Source organism: Mytilus californianus, unplaced genomic scaffold (genome assembly GCF_021869535.1).
Source record: "Mytilus californianus isolate M0D057914Y unplaced genomic scaffold, xbMytCali1.0.p SCAF_2, whole genome shotgun sequence".
Lineage (NCBI taxonomy): Eukaryota > Metazoa > Mollusca > Bivalvia > Mytilida > Mytilidae > Mytilus > Mytilus californianus.
In genome coordinates this window covers 6,172,436-6,191,716 of record NW_026262668.1, presented here as the reverse complement: position 1 = coordinate 6,191,716, position 19,281 = coordinate 6,172,436, and the positions used below count along the sequence as shown (strand labels likewise).

The window sequence follows — 19,281 nt, the reverse complement described above, 5'->3', positions numbered from 1 at the left end:
CAAACACCTGTGATACAAGTAGTCAGCCAAAATAAACTATCAATAGACCAATTAAAAGATTACTCGAGTTGTAAGTATGTGCTAAATTGGATAGTCTATGGAAAGGTATAGACTATGAAATTAAGAGCTCGGGGCAAGCCCCTCGCTCTAAATTTCATAGTATATACCTTTCCATAGACTAACCTAGACATAGGTTAGATAAAACATGACCAAGTATTGTCTGACCAATTTAGAACTTATTTACACCTTCGAGTGACATAATCAAATAAGCCTCTTATTGTAATGATCAAACTTTGATATTGGCTCACTTTAATTGTTAAAATGGTTAGTAAAAGGGATGACATAGTTTTGTGATACCAAAAAAAGGATGAATTATTAAAATGGAGAATTTTCTGCTTCAGGTACAGTTTAATCTTGTATATTTAAAATTCCCTCATTTTTAAAAACTAGCACTGTTATAAAAATCAGTTTTTCTAAAATTGTATAATATATTTTTAAATAATGACAAAACTTCATCAATAAAATTTTACTAATTTACAATCGTTTCAACATCAGATGCATTGATTTTAAGGTCTCGTATAAAAATAAGTTTAAATATTACATGTATTTGACCTACACCTTTTCCCCCTTTTCAATTCATTTTTTTGGGGGTCTATGTATGTACCATTAAATAACATTTACAATGTTGAAATTTCAACTCAAAATGATTTTATAGTTCTATTCTCCAGATTTCATTTATAATAATTATACAAACAAACAGTACTCCAGATTTTTTTCTTTTGTTCATTTCCCTAGGAAATTGCCTTGGGGGATTGGACACTTCGTTAGTGCAGTTTTTAAGAGTTCAGTTTTATAATTAATTTACAATGAAAAGTCATTCATGTATAGCATTTTATATGAATAAATCTTTATAGCATTAGCAACAAACTTGCTTTAGCAAAATAACAAGGTATATACATATATGACAAATATGACAGAATACAGAGAACAATTAAATAATGCAGAGATAACCTATAACAACACATACATGTGTACAATATATTAACTGATAATTTGCGATCTTCATTTCAATGCAGCCTTTAGATAACTACATAGTTTCTTAGTTAAGCTTTTTGACCCAGCTTGTAATAAAAAATTTAGCTTTCGTGTATTTGGCCATGAACAATAATATTTTGGCAAAAAGTTACATCTAAGTGTTCTATATGCAGGACAAATGAACACAAAATGGTATTCATCTTCAATATTATTCATTTTACAGCAACTACAAATACGATTGTTTCTAGGAATATTGTCATAGCGACCAGTTTCTAAATATAATTTCAAGCTTTCACTACGTAATTTGGTTAGTATATTGGTATTAAAATCATATTGTAAATAATTCTCCATACAAAAATCTAATTTAAAACATTTATAGATAGATAGTTTTTTACTAGCATTAATATTAGCATACCAGCATTGATAATATTGATCGTTGATACGAGATTTAATAAAGTCAAATGATATATTTGTGTTATCTTGGTTAATCCATATTTAACTCAAACCTAAACTAAAAAAAGGTCTCTTACATTGGATGCCCGATTTTTTTTGTCATTAGAAGCATCAATACATAAAATTTTATATACATCGTAAACAATATTTGGTTGGTCATGAATTAGATGCAACCAGTATTTAACAATTCTACATTTTCTACATAAGAACGAAATTGGTACAGTTTTACCCAAGTTGAGTATATAGCAACAAAAACGATTATGGACATATATACATCGTTATTGGATAGCCATGTACTATGAAACATAGAAGGGAACATACAGATTTTTCATTGGACGAGAATGGGTGAGTATGTTCTAATGTTTCATAATACTATTTACAAGAACATAGTTCGATCAAATAATTGTATTGTACTCGCTGCAAAATATCAATAACTGTGTTAACATTTATGTACTCATGTATGTGATAAACATAACTGTGTTTATTTTGATGTATTTGATCAACATGATAACAGTATTTACATTGATTTATATGATAAACATGATAACTGTGTTTACATTGATTTATGTGATAAACATGACAATAAAACCAAAAATGACTACAACGCGAAACTGAAGAATACTGATCGAATTCCCTGTGTTTGGTTGGGATAAAAGAGTTGCATGCTTTAGAGAACATGATTCAATTCCATTATAGAAATCTGTAACACTAGAGTCACCTAACCTTTTTAATCTGTACTTTATGTATATTCCTACATCTCCGTTCATGCATGGATGACTGTTAATGATTGTTAGATGCTCTTCACATTTCTCTAAACAGGTATCGTTTGTAGAACAATGATCTTTCACAGCATTTCTCATTTCAGTAAATTCTGGATTTGATAGATTTGTAAATTTTGTTGACTGGCAACCTCTGACAATCGGTGCTATAAGTTCACAAACTGGAATGCTTTTCCAAGATGTACAAAATTTTCGTTTCACATTCTTTGCAGGATAAAATGTTAAAAATCCAAAGCACATTTCGTCATTTGTACCTCGTCCAAAGTGAGTATAATTAAGTTTAGATGTGGTTTTAAACACACAGGTGGTTTTCAGTTCATCTCCAGGTTTTATTTCGATTGGGATGTTAAAACTACAATAGAAAAAACTTATTGAAGAAACAAAATCGTGTAGCATTATTTTTTTTTTACTGTAATTTTTTAGAAAAAAAACCTTTGAAGTCTTGTTTTCATGAGATCAAACCGGTCTTTTTCAATTCAACGTTTAAAAAGACTTTCCAAATTGTCGTCCTTGATTTTTGTTCATTTGATTTACTCAAGTAGCAATATGATGATGACCATTACGCATTTGTAGAAAGTGACGAAAACATGTAAAAGCATCTCATGTTTTGGTAAACTTATGAGTAAGGTGTTTAAATTTACTTTTTCCCTTGTAAAACAGAGGTCCCGGGTTCGAGTCCCGGTGGAGACTAGCAATTTTGTAATGAAATTCATGCTCTCCGGTTACACTGAGTTTGTTCGAATTAAATAATATGCGTTTGGAAATTATGTTTATTGCAGCTTAAAATGACCTTTTTGTCTGTTTTTACTGCACAAATCCTTGGTGAAATGAGTCACTTTTATTGTCGAATTTGTGTGATTTCCATAATAAGTGTACTTATATATATTCAAGAAAACCTGGAACACACACTCTACACAAAAAAAGGAAGAAAAGAGAGAAGCAATCCCCCTCAAAATAAAACAACAACCAACAAATAACCATAAAAATAAACGATAGAGATTACAGGATAAAAAGATGTAAAATAAGAGACAAACTGTATACCTGCGCGTGACTGGTTTATCATAATCAAAATTTTCTTCGTTTGTAATATCCCGAATTTTTCTGCCATTACGTATCAACTCTATCTTCTGTTTTTTACCTGTAAATAAACCAACATTCTGTAACCAAACTTCCTGATAGAGCTATATTTCTAAATTGCCATATATTGGCTGTCTAGTATCCTCGTCTCTGACACGCCCGTATAGTAATTGTCTATGTTGCTGTCTTTTTCTGTGATACTAATAATTCGATTTATTATTATTTTATGAACTGGTTTTTATGATAAATTTTCAAATTAATTATTTGATTTGCAACTGTTTGAGATGAAAGAGAATGAATTGATTACTCAATGACCATGTTTAACACTATCGTATGCTTACATGTTTATGCATCTGTCATCTATTTGGTCAAGGATTGTTGATTTCTCCATATATGCGCGCCGACATACGTCCAATTTGTATTTTTTTTGTTTAAACATTTTTTTTTACGGACGCCATCACGAGTTTGTTGACCATTGCAATGAAATATCCGTTTTCACCGATGACAACGCATATGTTCCAATTGTCGTTATCACAATCCTGTCCTCTGTTTCGTTAATGTAACATCACAAAATTAGACTTATCACCGAATTTTTACTTACAATCTTACATGACCAACACATCGGATGCCACATATGGAGCAGGGTCTGCTTATCCTTCCGAAGCACCTGAGATCACCCCGGTTTATGGCAGGTTCCTAATGCTTAGTCTTTAGTTTTTAATGTTGAGTTTTATAGACTGTTTGTAAAAGACAGTAGTTTTTAATTGTTGCCTAGCATTGTCAGTTTGTCTTCCACTTATGAGCTTGAATAGCTGTTTGTTATCTTCAGCCTCTCTTTTTATGTTGAAATCGTTTACAATTCATTGACTCATACCTTGCCATCTCATTTTTTTTGGCTTGCTGCAGGATGATGAAGGCAATTGCTGATATCTTGATATCATTTTTTTTTGTAAATTTGTGTTGTTTTGTTTTGTGTTGTGTTATTGTTATTTTTTTAACCTATATTTCACATCTGTTTTACTTACCTCAACTATTTGTCTCTAGTTATGACATCGATCTATATACCTGTTTTTTTTCTCTCAACGTAACGCAGATTAACCAATGTAAAAGGCTTCAACAACATGTCTAACTAAAACTGACCGAAGAAATCATAATTTTGATTCAATTTCATCCAAACTTTCTGGTGATGTTTTATTTAAAAGTATGCGTCTGCGAGTAAATCGCCACAGTTAGAACAAGCAGACGACAAAACCTTGTTGAAAGACACTTTAATTATTTTTAAATAGTCGAACATATGTACAAGTAACATCAACATTAAACGCACCCTATGAATCTTGTAAAAAATATTGTCGTAAAAGTGTTTAAATCTATACAATTCTTAAACATCTATAATCAGGCTAAACTTTTTTCGGTTAAGCATTCTAAATAATATATAAAACAATTGGATGATTTGTGAATTAACCATATTTACGAAAGTGAATGTTAAAATGTTAATGCACATATAAATAGAAATAATATAGGTATGAAATCGGGCGCAGGATATTTTAGCGCAGACATTATAGCCCATTTTAGCGCAGGATTAATCCGTTCACCTGTATTTTCGATAGCCCATTTTAGCGCAAACTTTTTGGTTGAATAGTACCCACCATACTAAAACCATGTAATTTATGCTGGCTTAATGTTTAAGTTGTTTGCATTTACACTTTGGTTCATCATGAAAATAAATGTTGTTGAAACAAACAGAAGAAAGAAAAGTATAATATGTGATGGGAACTATTATAGGATAGAAAGAATATCTGACCGAATACTATGTAACTGAAGATTTTATGTTTCCATCTAAGCTTTGAACAGAAGTTCCATGTAATTCAAACTGAACAAGTAATGGTCCGGAGTCGTTTCATGCCTATTGTAATGGGAAATTTTCTAGTTGTCACCAAGCCATTTACGTTTTTCTGGACACGTTCATAAAATTGCAAACAACAACATTTAGCAAAATAAGAAGTATAGATGAATTTGCACCTAAATCTAAACAAGATAAAGAGAAGGAGCAGTTCCTACTATACTTTTCTGAACAGCATTGCACAGGGGAAACACTACAGCTCAGGTGGATTTTGCTTTGTCCACCCGCCCACAGTTGGAGTGGGCACCGGGTGGGCAAAATTTCTAGCTTGTCCACTCTGCCCACCCATAGGAGTGGGCATGCAATTTCTTTTGTGAATCGAAAGACTTGCAAGTACAATCAATTGACAAAAGCAGATAAGCAATTGAAATCAATATTTTTACACACAAAAAAAAAGAGAATATAGCTAGAGTGGGCACAGGTGGGCTGTAAACTGTGGGCAAGTGGAATAAGCAAAATCCACAAGGACTGTTGTGTATACCAAGAGCCCATTACGTACGTTCTCTAGGAAATAAATTGCAGGCTTGTAACATTTGTGTTAACCTTTAGACTTTTAGTGCTGTATTGTAATGGACATGATATTTTTTATATTGTGCTTTATTGATTCTATTGAAATTTATTATTTATTATTTTATAATTTCTGTCGCACTTGATAATTTCGCTTTTCGCTAAAAAGGGGTTTAAATTTTTGCGCTAATATGGTTAGAAAAACTTCACTCAAATGGGTTATACGGCCATAAAACGTCCGAATTTTTTCGCTATAATGTCCTGTCAATGCGCTAAAATGTCCTCCGCCGATAAAATCATCAAGAATAAGTGATCGCCAACAAAAACTCACCCAAATAATGCATATGATTTATTGCGGCAGTGACATAAATGGGACCTTTTAATTTTTCTTTGCTACATTTTTTAGAGCATGTTCCAACAACTTCAACATCTGATCTTCCTGGTGGCAATTCAAAACTACTACTGCCAACCATCATAACTGCGGCATCATTTTGTCTAAGTTTACTTGTATAATAAAGCGTAAGACCAGAGCTATCGACATAATCCTCTTTCAACTCTGGGTTATTCCAGTGAGCCTAAAACAAAATGTTGATGTATCACACTTTACCCGATATTATTTTCTCTTCAAAACTTCATACTTTCTTATGTATATATTAAATAAGAGTGGTGAAATATGAACATTACTCAGCTGATTAATATACCAAACAAGCGTGCATTCTCGGAAATATCAAATTAATTGTGTGCAAATTTAAAAACTGTACAAATCAAGCAAAATCATATTTTTATTTCTATTATTTATACAATAATTGTCTAATAGCAGGCTAAGAAAGAAATAGAGTAAATGCACTAGCTACCAACCGATCAAAATCCATGATACTTATAATAAGGCTTGTTTCTGGAGTAAAAGAACTTGACTACCACATCCCTTCGTAAATTTTACGGACTCCATCACGAGTTGGTTGACCGTTATGGAATAACCTTTTCACAGATGATATCGGATATGTTCTTTATGTCGTAACAACAATACCCTTCCCTTTTCACGAATGTGACCTACCGACTTAGACTATTTACCGGATTTGTAATAACATAAGCAACACGACGGGTGCCACATATGGAGCAGGATCTGCTTACCTTTCCGGAGCACCTTAGACCTCGCCTAGTTTTTGGTGGGGTTTGTGTTGCTTAGTCTTTAGTTTTCTATGTTGTGTCATCTGTACTATTATTTGTCTGTTTGTCTTTTTATTTTTGGCCATGGCGTTTTGAGTTTGTTTTCGATCTATGAGTTTGACTGACCCTCTGGTATCTTTCGTCCCTCTTTGAAAGTTAATATTCTGTAAACAAAACTGATCCTTTCCATGAGACCGTTTTTGTTTTTGTCTGTATACATTTCGTATTTTTGTTTGGCAAAGGTTTATCATTTTAAGTGTAAAACGGAAGAAAAACAAAAACAAAAACCAACCAGAATATATGTATTCTTAGTTAAAAAACTAAAAGTCAAATAAAACAAAACAATTATTACAATCTGAATATAGTAACTTTTCTGTATTGACTTTTATCTTTTATGAAACCTTTGTTAATCATCTAATCGCATGGGTATCCCGATCCGAAATCCGTGGAGTAATCCGAATCCCGCAATTAATGAAAAATACAATCGGCGGGGAAATAAAATCTGCATCAGATTCCCACGGAGGATTATAATTCTCCGTGGGAATCGGATCCAGTTTAACTTCCCCACTGTTTGTATTTTTCATTAGGTGTTCCTCTGGATTCGGATTCCTCCGCGGATTTCAGATTTGTATTAAAAAAATTCTATGCATACCAAGATATGTATTCATTACCAAGGGTAGCGCACGTTTATATCCTTTCACACCAATTCTTTATCCAAACTCTTTTAGTGCACACTATTCGGCAGATCCCGCGTGCACGCACTTACCTGAAGCAGCACACGTTTATATCCCTTCATACCAATTCTATATCCAAACTCTTTTGGAGCACACTGTCCAGCAGATCCCACAGTCCATGCACCTATGATGTCACTGCAACCTTTTCCTCCCATCTTACATAACTTAGGTTTATTTGGATCAATCTGTCTGACATCATCTATATAAATCAATTTCAAAGTTTTTGCATAAATCTTTTGTACCAACTAAAGAGGTGTATGAATGCAAATGCAACTTTTTGTTTTTCAATAAAATCAATTTCGTCTTCTTAAGGACAAGACAAAAAAAATCAATAGAATAAAACTGATTTAAAGTTATTTTGAAATTATGACTGAAAAAAATCCATTTAAACTTTGTTTATATTTGAAATAGATGTGAAAACGGAAGGTACTATAAACACACAATGTTTTTAAAACCTAAATGCTGATGCGCTATAGAAACATGGTTATGCTCTCGTCTTGTCTGCAGTAGGGTCCTTGTGGAGAGGCCATCCGTTAGGACAACGAGCGGGTTGCATGAAAACGCAAAAGTTTCGCATGTTCATTTTAACGTTTTAATTTTACAGTTTTTTTGGTGATTTTAACGATGGCAGATAATTTGGGAAGCATTGAAAAATTCTACTTTGAAAGGGAGATAATTCTAGTTACCGGTTTACCCAACTGTTGATAGCTTTTCTGCTTTGATTCTATACCAATCTGAGTTCTAAGAAACATCTACGTCATTTGGACTCTGTTGGATAATTGTCTCAATAGTAATCATACCACTTCTCCTTGTTTTTAAATTAAAGTTCATAAAACAATATTTGAGTTATTTTACCCGTCTCTTTACACCAAAACAACACCATTTGATTAGTTTGACCTGTATATTCACACCCAAAACAACACCACATGAGTTATTTTACCTGTATTTTCACCAAAACAACAACATATGAGTTATTTTGCCCGTATTTTCACACCAAAACAACAACATATGAGTTATTTAACCGTTATTTTACCTATAGTTCACACCCAAACAACAACATATGAGATTTTTTCCCCTGTATTTTCAAACCCAAACAGCAATAAATGAGGTATTGTACCTGTATCTTCACACCCAAACAACAACATATGATGCATGACATAATTGTTTACAATGTAAGGTACACTGGCAATCATGTGGAAGTCTCCATCGCTTGGTAAATCAAACATAGTACACATGTAGTTTGTCTCGGTGCTCGGTACCTTGGTCTCGGGCATTCGAATTGTGATATTCATTACATCTAAAGAAATGAAAATTACTAAATCTATAGAATTTTTGTAGAAGTTAGACAAGCATAATAGTTTTCTGTGTATTTAAAAAATATATATTTATGAATTTGGGTTACTGTCTCATAGTCGTGTAGTCCACAACTCCTTTTATATATCTTAATCACTGTTTATAATGATCCTAAGTATGAATCAAAATATTGAACTATTCAAGCTTTAGAGATTGATAAGCATGTATTCAGGAATTCGTAAAAAGACACACAAAAGTCAGTCCTTGCTTTCAATCCGAAATATAAATTGAATTTATAAAGAAAAAATGGTTTGATATTTGAATTTTTAGCTTTAAAGTACTTGCGTGCTATTTTTTTTATTGTAAGCTAAAGAAAACTGAGTTTGTACAACATCATTTATATGTTTAATTTTGTAACCTACATAGTTCTGACTATATATGTACATGTATGTATATACTACCCTATACTGATAAGGATTACACTTAATAAAGGTCATCTAAAGGTCAACCTACGATGTTTGACAACAATTAAAGACAAGTGTTTTTAAGTCTTGAGTAGTTGTAAATACATTTTGAATAAACTATCGTTAACCTTATTCACCAAATGACAAAATTCATTTACATATTGCTTCAGATAATCTCTGAAGAGGTTTCTGAATTAGGCTAGGGGTTTGTAGAAACTTATTTCAGAGTAATTTTTTAATATCAATTAGTCGATACACAAAAGGCACAAGAAATGTAATGAAATACAACAAAATCAGATCAAATAGTCCAGATAAGAACACGTTACTCTATTAGACTGTACAAAATAACGAATATGTGTATGAAACCCAAAGTATTTATTCAGAATTACCCATTTAATTCTTGCTTTAAACTATAAAAAAGAACGTTTATCTACACACGTGTGGGCGGAATTTTTAAATAACACTAGTATAAAATTACAATCTTATCAAAAAAGTCAGTTAAGACAAACAGTCATGATAAGAATATATGAAATGCAACCTTTTTGACATATTACTCCATTTTTTGTGATAAATGTAACATCAACATATTTATGATATCTCATTCCTTAATTATTGAGTTTATCATATGACTTCACTGCAAACATGCGCATATTGAACCAATTAACTTGGAATATGGTACTGTGAAAGTATACTGAGTACTAGCGTATTGTACTTTGTTATCTAGACAGAATACTGGTGTACTTTTTTAAAACTACAATGTACTTGTATTTTGGGTGTATGGCTGGGGTTTTATGCTACAGACAACTGGTATGTTGTAAATTGTTAGTAGCTACCGTGATATAGTACTGACGTTTTGTAATTTTTTTTTTAAACTTGGCGTCGACGTGTTGTATTTTTGTTAGCTACAGAGTATTGGTGCTTTGTATTTTTGAAAATTACCAACAGATTTCAACAGGAGTAACATGACGGATGTCACTTCAATGTGTAGCCGGGAATGTTGATTCTTTCACAGCACCCCCGATTCTTGGTTGGTCAGGGTTGCCCAATCTTTAGGTTTCTAGTATTCTGAATAGAATTTCGTCTGCTATTGAATTTTTCTTTCTGTATTATATTTTTCTTTTAATGGTGTTGTCTGTCTTTTTTTTTTTTGCTTATCATTTTTGATTGGCCCTTGATCTTTTCTTTCATTTTCGTTACAAGGTTATAGATTTCTGTTAGCAATAATGGAAGCTGTTTTTCATTTACAAATGAAATCAATGGCCGAAGGATATAAAAGTTGCGTAAGGATTAGCTGTTTACAGAATGAAGTCATCCATGCTAAGATAATACTGACTTTCATCGTGAATGGCTGCACATTTGAGTTCGTCTATATCACAGTCCACCCATGCATTTTGTTTCTTGCATTTCTCACTTTCCCAAGGATCACAAACACCTGTTTTAAAAACATTGCATTTGGCTTATGTTAATATTTTCAATTTCAGTATTTAATTCGCCTCTGACTCTAGTTAAAAATATAAACTTTGAAGAATAAAATTTAAAAGAGTATAATTTTCATTTAAATACCACATTTTAATTAACCAATCTATATTCTAATTCGAATTCGCCGTTGCAAATCTAAAGGTATTCTATGTAAATTTGATAGGAGTTTGATGAGGATTAAGACATCAAATGACAAATTTTTCAAATATTTATATAATGCTGTAGTTTAAGATCCTTTTTGAAATACTAAAGATACTCCAGAGAGAACCAACCTGGATGTTTTATTTTATTTTGTCTCTGCGGAATCGTCTCTGGTGTCCAAACACAATCAGGGTCACCAAGTTCTTCTCCATTACTTATTCCATCTTTGTCAGAATCAAGCTGGCATAAAGATTTATTCCACTTCTGCAAATGTTATGAATCAGATTTATATATAAAAAAAAAGAAATAAAAGAGGGGACATTCAAACTCATCAGCCGAAAGTAAACCGACAACACCATGGGAAAAAAAAAAACAACAGACAAACAACAGTGCACAAAACCCAACATAGAAAACTAAAGCCTGAGCAACACGAACCCCACCAAAACTGGTTGTGATATCAGGTGCTCCGGAAGGGTGAGCAGATCCTGCTCCACATGTGGTACCCGTCGTGTTGCTCATGTTAGTACAAACAAACCCGGTGATAAGTTTAATTCGGTAGGTCACATTCGGGCAAAAGTGGACGGGATTGTTGTTACGACTATAGGAACATATCAGTTGTCATCTGTGAAACGGATATTCCATAACGATCAACCAACTCGTGATGGCGTCAGTAAAATCTACGAAGGGATGATTTCAACTTCACAACCTGGAACTTTTGGTTTAATAGCTTCCTTGTGAGCAGCAACCCTCTATCAAGGAAATCATGATAGGAAATACAAAACCTGGAATATCGTATTAACTGGGAGATATATACAAAAAAGGCAACAGTAGTATACCGCTGTTCGATAGTCATAATTCCACTAAGCAAAAGCAGATCCGGGTAAGAAACTAAAACCCAGGGAAACACATCAATTATAAGAGGAAATCAACGGAACAACAGAAACACCGAACTACAGCAAAAGCAAACGCCAACATTCATAGAAACGGACTGTCTGATAACAATTGCCATATTCATGACTTGGTACAGGACATTTTAAGAAATAAATGGTGGGTTGAACCGGGTTTTTGTGGCTAGCCAAACCTCCCGCTTATATGGCAATGTTAAAAATACCGCTAAAATGACAACACGACGTGACAAGAATACATTACAAACAAACTCAAGAAGACTCAGCACAGAGAAATACATAAATAAATAATAAAATAGTATATACATGTAAACCGAAGAATACTAGTTACAACGGACACCTCCCATGAATTTACGACAGCACACCAGGACACCACAAACGAATTATAAACTGTGCGTCAAATGAATGGATCAACGTCACAAAAAGTGACGTATATCTTGTGACATTAATATTATCACAGGTAAATTTCTAAAAAATAAAACAGATTTGTTTTATTTTTAGACACGTACAAGAATATTAAATTGGGATAGAGTTTGTAATGGTGTTATTTTATGTATTTTGTAACCATGACAAGAATATAAAAAATGGAATGCGGGCGCTGATATAATGTTGCCACATAGAAATGAAAAGTTTACTATTGGGAAACAGAAATCAATTCTTTTGTCGTAAATTTTTGTTTTCAACTGCACCTCATTGTCAATTTCTAGATGTAAGTCAAGATATGAGGCCGACTTAACTGTATCTGTTGTATCTTTGTCTCAAGTTCGTTGGGATAGATGAGTTCAGCATAGTCACCAAATTTTGAATTATTTAGTGAGAGAGAGAACATCATCTTTATAGAGGAGAGTGAAGTTAAAGGATACTGCTAACTTCTTTTCTTTCTTCCTAAGAAGTTCCTGTATGAAGTTAGCCTCATATGAATAAACGAACGAGTTGGCAAGAAGATGAGGTTAGTTGGTTTCCATGGGAATGCCGATTGTTTGTCGAAAAACACGTCCTCGAAACGTAACAAATATGTTGTAAATAAAAAAAATCAAGCATCTTGATGCGTCAGTTTCAGAGAATGTTTTGTTTGAATCAGAGTAATTTTTTTTAAAGTACGATATATCCCTCCCTAAGACAAGATACTTGTATCTACGTTGGCCATTCTTTTTTATGAAACAAAGCAGGACCAGCTCTTTCAAATTGTCTTTTATTTTGAAATGGGGAATACTTGTGTAAAGTGAAGAAAAGTCAAATTTTTTAATACTATTGCAAGATGAAATAGTCTTAGATTGTATGTACTCTAAAAGATCTTTGGATTGTTTTAGTATCAACATCTGATTCACACCACCTCTAGAATAGGTAGTTTCACAATAACTTTGAAGCCCGGTTTTGATTGCTGATAAAATTGATGTTAATAATTTAGAAAGAGGTTTCGTGGAGCACTTGGAAGACCCAACAATATAGCGTTGTTTGTAAGGACGCTTATGTAGTTAAGGTATCTAATACAATGAAGGAAGATCCAGTTCGTAAGGAACAGTGAACAGACCTATGAATATCCAGGATTATTATCCTTGGTAAGTGTCGTGGGATATATGTTGAGTTTCCAAGTGAATCGTCAATACCTAATTGATTTATCAAGCAGTTTATGTAATGTGATTTACACACCAAAACGATGTTGTTTGGGGCCTTATCTGCGGGGACAACAACATATTTGTCATGGAGGTAGGATAGGTGTTTTGCAACATTTGGATCTTTAAAGATTGATGAAGCATGGGTATTCATAGACCCATTAAGTTTTCTAATTCTGATTTGTATCAATGACCTCACAGGCTTTGTCCATTCGGAAAGAGTATCTACGTCTTCTTTCTCGCGTTTAACCCATTGCCTGGCATAATAAAAAGTAGCATGATTTGAAAATGAAACACTTTCGTCCAGATCTTTTTGTGTTGATTGTTATGAATTTGAGATCAATATGATTAATAACATTTCGAAATAGAATGTAGTACATACATGCATATGAGAATCGATGATGAGGATATCATTATTGATATTTCACCAATATAGATTTTATCCGAAGGATTGCTGGTAAGTGTGTTGTTAATTGCACACCAACGAAAAGAGTTTTACATGATCGCAATTGTTTACTTGATCGTTGCTATGTATATCTAAATAAAAATATAAGTTGACAACATGATTTTCTTTTAATTATTTTCTGTTGCATTACACAATGTTGTATAAGTTACGTGTTGGTATCGTTGATGCCAATATTTTATAGATTGACGGATGGATTGGTGTTATTGGTGGCAAATATTACATGCATATTAGGAGACAAATATATTAATGCGATATGAATATGAACCAACATATGTTATAGACTTGAACCAACATATGTTATAGACTTGGCCAGATGTTTTATGAGGTTTAAATGAATATGAACCAACATATGTTATAGACTTGGCCAGATGTTTTATGAGGTTTAAATGAATATGAACCAACATATGTTATAGACTTGGCCAGATGTTTTATGAGGTTTAAATGAATATGAACCAACATATGTTATAGACTTGGCCAGATGTTTTATGAGGTTTAAATGAATATGAACCAACATATGTTATAGACTTGGCCAGATGTTTTATGAGGTTTAAATGAATATGAACCAACATATGTTATAGACTTGGCCAGATGTTTTATGAGGTTTAAATGAATATGAACCAACATATGTTATAGACTTGGCCAGATGTTTTATGAGGTTTAAATGAATATGAACCAACATATGTTATAGACTTGGCCAGATGTTTTATGAGGTTTAAATGAATATGGGATATGTGTACTTTTTATTTTAGGGAAATGGGGGTACTTCTTTGTTTATGAGAAAAAGAATACAGTTTCTAAATATCCGGGAAATTTTTCTAAAATTAATTCATACACAAAATTTTGAAAACTTTGGTACCAAGAGAAGGTTTAGTAAACAAAATAACCCCTCAAAGCCTCCGAAGTCCCGAGATCCCCCCGGTGTTTGGTTGTGTTCGTGTTGTTCAGTTTTTGTTTTCTTTGTTGTGTTTTGTGTAGTGTTTTCGTCTTTTTTCGTTTTTTTTACCATGGCATTGTCAGTTTGTTTTCGACTTATGAGTTTGAATATCCCTTTTGGTATATATTTCGCTTCTCTTTTAAAAAATGTCCATTATTATAAATGACTTCATAATGAATATTCATTAATATGATAACACCGAAAAGAAGGTCCAATAATAAATGATAATCTACACCAACCTTTCCAAGTCGAAGAAAATCCTTTCCGAAATCGTTCAGTGGGCCCTCCCCTCTGTCTGCTCTATGTCCAACGCCGTGCCATATGTAATTCGGTTTACATGGATGTGGTAACTTATCTCCATTAGGAATCACATCTTGAAACCTGGGAAAGGCTACTGCTACATGACTCACGGTAATAAGAACACACAACTTAATGACCAACCTATAATCAAAACTTAACCTTATTTGTAGAAAACTCTGGTTTCCTATTAAAAGACTACTGTAAAGTAAATAAACTCGTTATAGATACTAGGATTAAAATTTTGTACGTTAGACGCGCGTTTCATCTACAAGTGACTCAACAGTGACGCTCTAAATAAAAAAGTTAAAAAGTTATAATAAAGTACTTGGTTGAAGAGCATTGAGGACGTAAAATTTCAAAAGGTTTTGTTAGGGAAATTAATGCTAGTACTTTCATAAATGGTCAGTACAGATAAAATAAATCGATTTTAAGATTTAATTATTCAAAATATACTGAACGTAAATTTAACCCTACGCACAGACAGTCGGCAATTCGTATTTTATAATTTAAGTTACACATGTCAAGGTGAATGGCAATAAGGCAGCAACTCAACAATACGAACATTTAAGAGAGCGAGATTTAAAGCACTGTGGGTATAGTAAGTTTTCCCTGAGTCAAACCAAAACAACCGAAGAATACAACATTCTTAAGTTATATAGAAAAAAAAAAAAAACAACAACAACAAATACAAACAAACAAACACAAAAACCCAAATAGACAAAGATCTAAGAATGATATAAATAAAAAACCAACAAGACAATACAAGGAGATATTGACGGACACATTAAGTTTTCAATAGGATAAAACAAATTTCTAAAATAAATATTATAAAAAGCTTTTACAATGTTCTAGATAATGTTTATTTCATTCAGATGACTACTATTTCTTCTATTTCTATTGGGCAACGAATAGTCAAGGCCATAACGAGGGTATTGCCAAACACCATACATAACAAAAAGGTCACCTAATTTACAAATTAAAGTTACTAAATAACTATGATAAAAAGGAGTCGTAAGAAAACCTTAATTCAGAGGACATGAAATTTACAACAAAACCAATAAAATAACAGAGACTGATAAAACACAAGACAACGAACAGTGACAATACGCATCATCATTCGGATCATCACGTCCAAGTCATTACATCTAGTCAGTCGTGCCAAATCAGCACTAATGTTAAAGTAAGGAGATACGGTATGATTGTCAAGGAGATACGGTATGATTGTCAAGGAGATACGGTATGATTGTCAAGGAGATACGGTATGATTGTCAAGGAGATACGGTATGATTGTCAAGGAGATACGGTATGATTGTCAAGGAGATACGGTATGATTGTCAAGGAGATACGGTATGATTGTCAAGGAGATACGGTATGATTGTCAAGGAGAAAACGATCGAAATCCTGTTTATCCACCTGTCATAAGATTTTTGTATTGGCTATGAGTTTACTACATATTTTTCTATGATCACCGAAATTTATTCAACGCCGAACAGTAAACCAATCGCCTATATCCATCCGTGTGTTCGATTAACTGATTGATTGATTGTTGGTGTTGTAACGCCACTTTCAGCACTCTTGGTTATATCGTGACGGCCATGTATTTTTTTGTCATGGTTTTGTCGCTTTCTCTTCGACTATGAAATTTGATAGTGCCTTCGGAATCTTCTGCCTCTTATTTTACTGTCCCACGATTTTGTTCCTGACCAGGCTTCCTATAGTTATCAACGACTTTATCGTCGTCTCGCTCTGCTGTTTTCACCGACATGATATTATCATCATCATTATGAAAACCCACAAAGCAATGAATGTTTGGGCAATACAAACTACAACTAGGTGCCCCGGAAGAGAAAACATGTTACTTTAGAATAGCAGCATTATATCGAATCGCTGACGTATATCAACTTGTGCTTAAGATGCATAAAGTTGGCGACGGTGCTACTTCAAAGATAAAACAATTCATAATAATAATACACTTACCAATTCAATATTTTGTCCATAATGCATCGAGGATAACCAAAAAGTGGTAGTTTACACTTCATAAAGCGACAACCGGAAATAGATCATTGTGAAAACTTAATTAAAAGTTATATGTTCCACCCATAAACGAGTTATCATCATAATCATCCTTATAATAATATCGAAAGGAAGCTGCGAATTATACCTGAGTAGGCAATTACTTATTGCGTCCTACTTAAAGAAAATTACTGTTCCAACTTTTAAACTTAAAGTATCCTTCATGTGAATATACGTCCGGTCAGAATGGGGACGTTAAATCCGATGCATCGTGTAGCAGAGTGAAACACTCTTTGCACGTTAAGAACCCTTGCAACAACTCTTTGAGGGGTCCGTAGGTGATCTGTTGCAAGGTTAAATTTCTGTCCCTATCCAATATACCCTCATTTCCTGTGGCAGTATAAATTTCTCTGACCTTAATCCCGGACACCTCTATTACAGGACCTACCTATTGTATTTATTGTTAATTTGTTCTCGTCCTGAATATGCATGAAATATTTGCCACTGGACGTTGAGAAACCAACAATCAATCTATGTTGTGATGTTACACTATTGTTTTAGATAAGGGTGAAGGTTTGGTACCACTAAAACGTTTAAACCCGCTGCAAATGTTTGCACCTGTCCTAAGTCAGGAATCTGATGTTCAGTAGTTGTCGTTTGATGATGTAGTTCATAGGTGTTTCTCGTTTCTCGATTTTTATATAGACTAGACCGTTGGTTTTCCGATGTAACGTTAACACGCGCGCGCGTACAGTGATTGTCCATGTCGCTTCCTTTTTTTTTGCTAAACTAATAATTTGAATTATCATTATTGTATGAACTTTGTTTTTGGGGTAAATTTTCCAAATAATTATTTATTTGTGACGAAAGAGAGTGACTTGATTACTCACTGAACAAGTTTATACCATCATATGTTTTCAAATTTATGCCTCTGTCATCTGTCCAAAGGAATGCATCTTGTCAGGGATAATTGATTTCTCCATATAAGTGTGCAATATATTTCCTTGAATGTAACATCATCAAATTAGACTTAAAAATTTACTTACATGAGCAACACAGCGGATGCAACATGTGGAGCAGGGTCTGCTTATCCTTCCGGAGCACCAGAGATCACCCTCCGATTTCGATGGGATCCGTGTTCTTCAGTTTTCTATGTTGTGATTTGTAAAACTGGTTGTCCTTTGATCGTTTTTCGTTTTATGCCATTGCATTATCAGTTTGAATATCCCTTTGGTATCTTCCGTTTCTCTTTCCATGTTGAAATCGTTTACAATTCATCAACTAATACCTCGCCATTTCATTTGATTGCTAGGTGAAGGATAATGAAGTCAAGTACTGATATCTTGATATCTTTTTCTCATCACTTGGCGTCCGTCGTCCGTCGTCGTCGTCGTTGTTAACTTTTACAAAAAAACTTCTCCTCTGAAACAACTAGGCCAAATTTAACTAAACTTTTCAGGAGCCTGTTGTTCAGTGGTTGTCATTTGTTGGTTTGGTTCATAGGTGTTTCTCGTTTTTTTATATAGATTAGACCGTTGGTTTTCCTGTTTGAATTGTTTTACACTAGTAATTTTGGGGCCCTTTATAGCTTGCTGTTCGGTGTGAGCCAAGGCTCAGTGTTGAAGGCTGTACTTTGACCTATAATTGTTAACTTTTCATACATTGTGACTTGGATGGAAAGTTGTCTCATTGGCACTCAAACCACATCTTCTTATTTATATTGGCCATACTCATAATTGGGGTATGCATTTTAAAAAATGTGTCAGATGACCCCGCCTGTCAACCAAGATGGCCGACAAGGCTAAAAAATGAACATAGGGGTAAAATGCAAGTTTTGCCTATCGTTTTGAAAAAAGCTATAAATAGTGAAAATCTGACAGGCAAAAATGTTCAGAATGTTGAGCTCTAACCATTGTCATTTACGTCAAAACTTTCAGATGACTTCTTATAGGAGTTATCGCCCTTAAATGACAAATTGTACCATTTGGTTGTAATTTTTGCATATATCTCGAAAATTATAA

General features: G+C 33.4%; 1 protein-coding gene across 1 annotated transcript; it reads right to left on the bottom strand.

The window, feature by feature from the left end:
• Positions 1-877: 877 nt before the first annotated feature.
• LOC127729162 (tyramine beta-hydroxylase-like) lies at positions 878-17,294 on the bottom strand. The gene is made up of 9 exons (XM_052236835.1): positions 17,225-17,294; positions 15,187-15,388; positions 11,161-11,293; positions 10,743-10,841; positions 8,770-8,949; positions 7,685-7,851; positions 6,083-6,326; positions 3,309-3,405; positions 878-2,619 (listed from the first exon to the last, which is right to left on the bottom strand). Exons 1-9 carry the CDS (start codon positions 17,284-17,286, stop codon positions 2,052-2,054), a joined length of 1,752 nt encoding a protein of 583 aa, XP_052092795.1. The 5' UTR covers positions 17,287-17,294; the 3' UTR covers positions 878-2,051.
• Between the last annotated feature and the right edge of the window lie 1,987 nt (positions 17,295-19,281).

What these genes read in the sequence shown, in the direction of transcription:
- LOC127729162 (XM_052236835.1), bottom strand. Translation starts at nt 17,286, where the DNA reads ATGAAGTGTAAACTACCACTTTTTGGTTATCCTCGATGCATTATGGAC. An exon ending in AAATAAAATAAAACATCCAG is followed by an intron (nt 10,842 to 11,160) that starts GTTGGTTCTCTC and finishes TTTTTAAAACAG; the next exon opens with GTGTTTGTGATCCTTGGGAA. An exon ending in ATAAACGTGTGCTGCTTCAG is followed by an intron (nt 6,327 to 7,684) that starts GTAAGTGCGTGC and finishes ATTTTGTTTTAG; the next exon opens with GCTCACTGGAATAACCCAGA.